Raw genomic sequence first — 1,014 nt, 5'->3', positions numbered from 1 at the left:
AACTGAGCGATGGCCACCTCGCTGCCGTTCCCCCCGCCGAAGCTGAACCTCTCTGAAATCTTCTTAAAACTCTTCCCATAGTCATACGACACATAAACCTGCAAAGAAGCAGTCCCAACACGAGGAGGACAAAGCTCTGGTTTCCTTTTGGACAAATTTAGTAAAAAATCAGGAAACTACAGGGGAGAAAGCCTTAGAGATTGCCTTAGTCAGCCTTTCAGGGCTCGAACCCGTGGGCCAACACAGAGGATAGGTTTTTTGTTGTTGTTTTTTCTTTTTGTGCCTCTGAACTCTAATTCATGGGCCTTTCTCTCATCTTCCCAGCACAGGAGAGAAAGGCAGGCTGCAGTTCAGCAGCTGCCAGCACAGAAGCAGTGAAGGCGCCCAGGCCAGCGCCAGGCTGCAGTACTTACATCACTGTTTTTGGGACCCAGCAAAGACAGGCTGTCTCTGGCCAAGGCCACAATCACGTCGCTCTTCTCTCCAGCCCAGTGAACGACCATCTGATTGTGGGAATCGTTGAGGTTGACCTGCAATGCCAAGGAAGAGCATACCCTGAGATGCAGCCTCTCCCCACCCCTCTCTACAGTCTCCTTTAAAGCCTCCCCTATTCAAAGCACAGCTAAGCAAACCGGCGGCTGCCCAGCATGACGAGGGTTGGAAATCTCTGCAGACACAACGGGGATTACGCAGAAGATGCCACCGAGCCAGAGCTGCCGTCACTTATACCGAGGCCACTGCAGCCAGGCATTCAAGCACTCGCTGCAAGCCACCGAACAGTTAAAGAGAAGGCTTTCCTGGGGGCTGATGATCAAGCACGGCCCCATGAAAAGCATGAACGTGTTGGGGAGGTGTGTGTGCCTAACAGGGTTAGTTTTCCCTTTATTTTTCCTCAAAGAAATAGGATTGAGGGGACGATGAGCATGAAAACTAAAAACAAGGACTGAGAAGTGATTTCAAATCCAGGCTGACTAGGCGAAGGGCCGCAGGGAACAAGTCATCTTTCTACAGCGA

At 51.2% G+C, this 1,014-nt stretch overlaps 1 protein-coding gene across 1 annotated transcript in view; it reads right to left on the bottom strand.

The window, feature by feature from the left end:
* The window catches only part of SORL1 (sortilin related receptor 1), a 38,436-nt gene extending 37,909 nt beyond the window's left edge, over nucleotides 1-527 (bottom strand). The window contains exons 1-2 of the mRNA XM_029085534.1: nucleotides 414-527; nucleotides 3-98 (exon numbers count right to left, since the gene is read on the bottom strand). Of these exons, the coding sequence (XP_028941367.1) occupies nucleotides 3-98; nucleotides 414-503 (186 nt within the window). The 5' untranslated portion in view covers nucleotides 504-527. The remainder of the gene's footprint in view (nucleotides 1-2; nucleotides 99-413) is intronic.
* Nucleotides 528-1,014: the final 487 nt, after the last annotated feature.

Source organism: Antrostomus carolinensis, unplaced genomic scaffold (assembly GCF_000700745.2).
Source record: "Antrostomus carolinensis isolate BGI_N321 unplaced genomic scaffold, ASM70074v2 scaffold13506, whole genome shotgun sequence".
Taxonomy (NCBI): Eukaryota; Metazoa; Chordata; class Aves; order Caprimulgiformes; family Caprimulgidae; genus Antrostomus; species Antrostomus carolinensis.
Note: the sequence above shows the minus strand (reverse complement) of the source record. Positions and strands in the feature narration are given on the sequence as shown.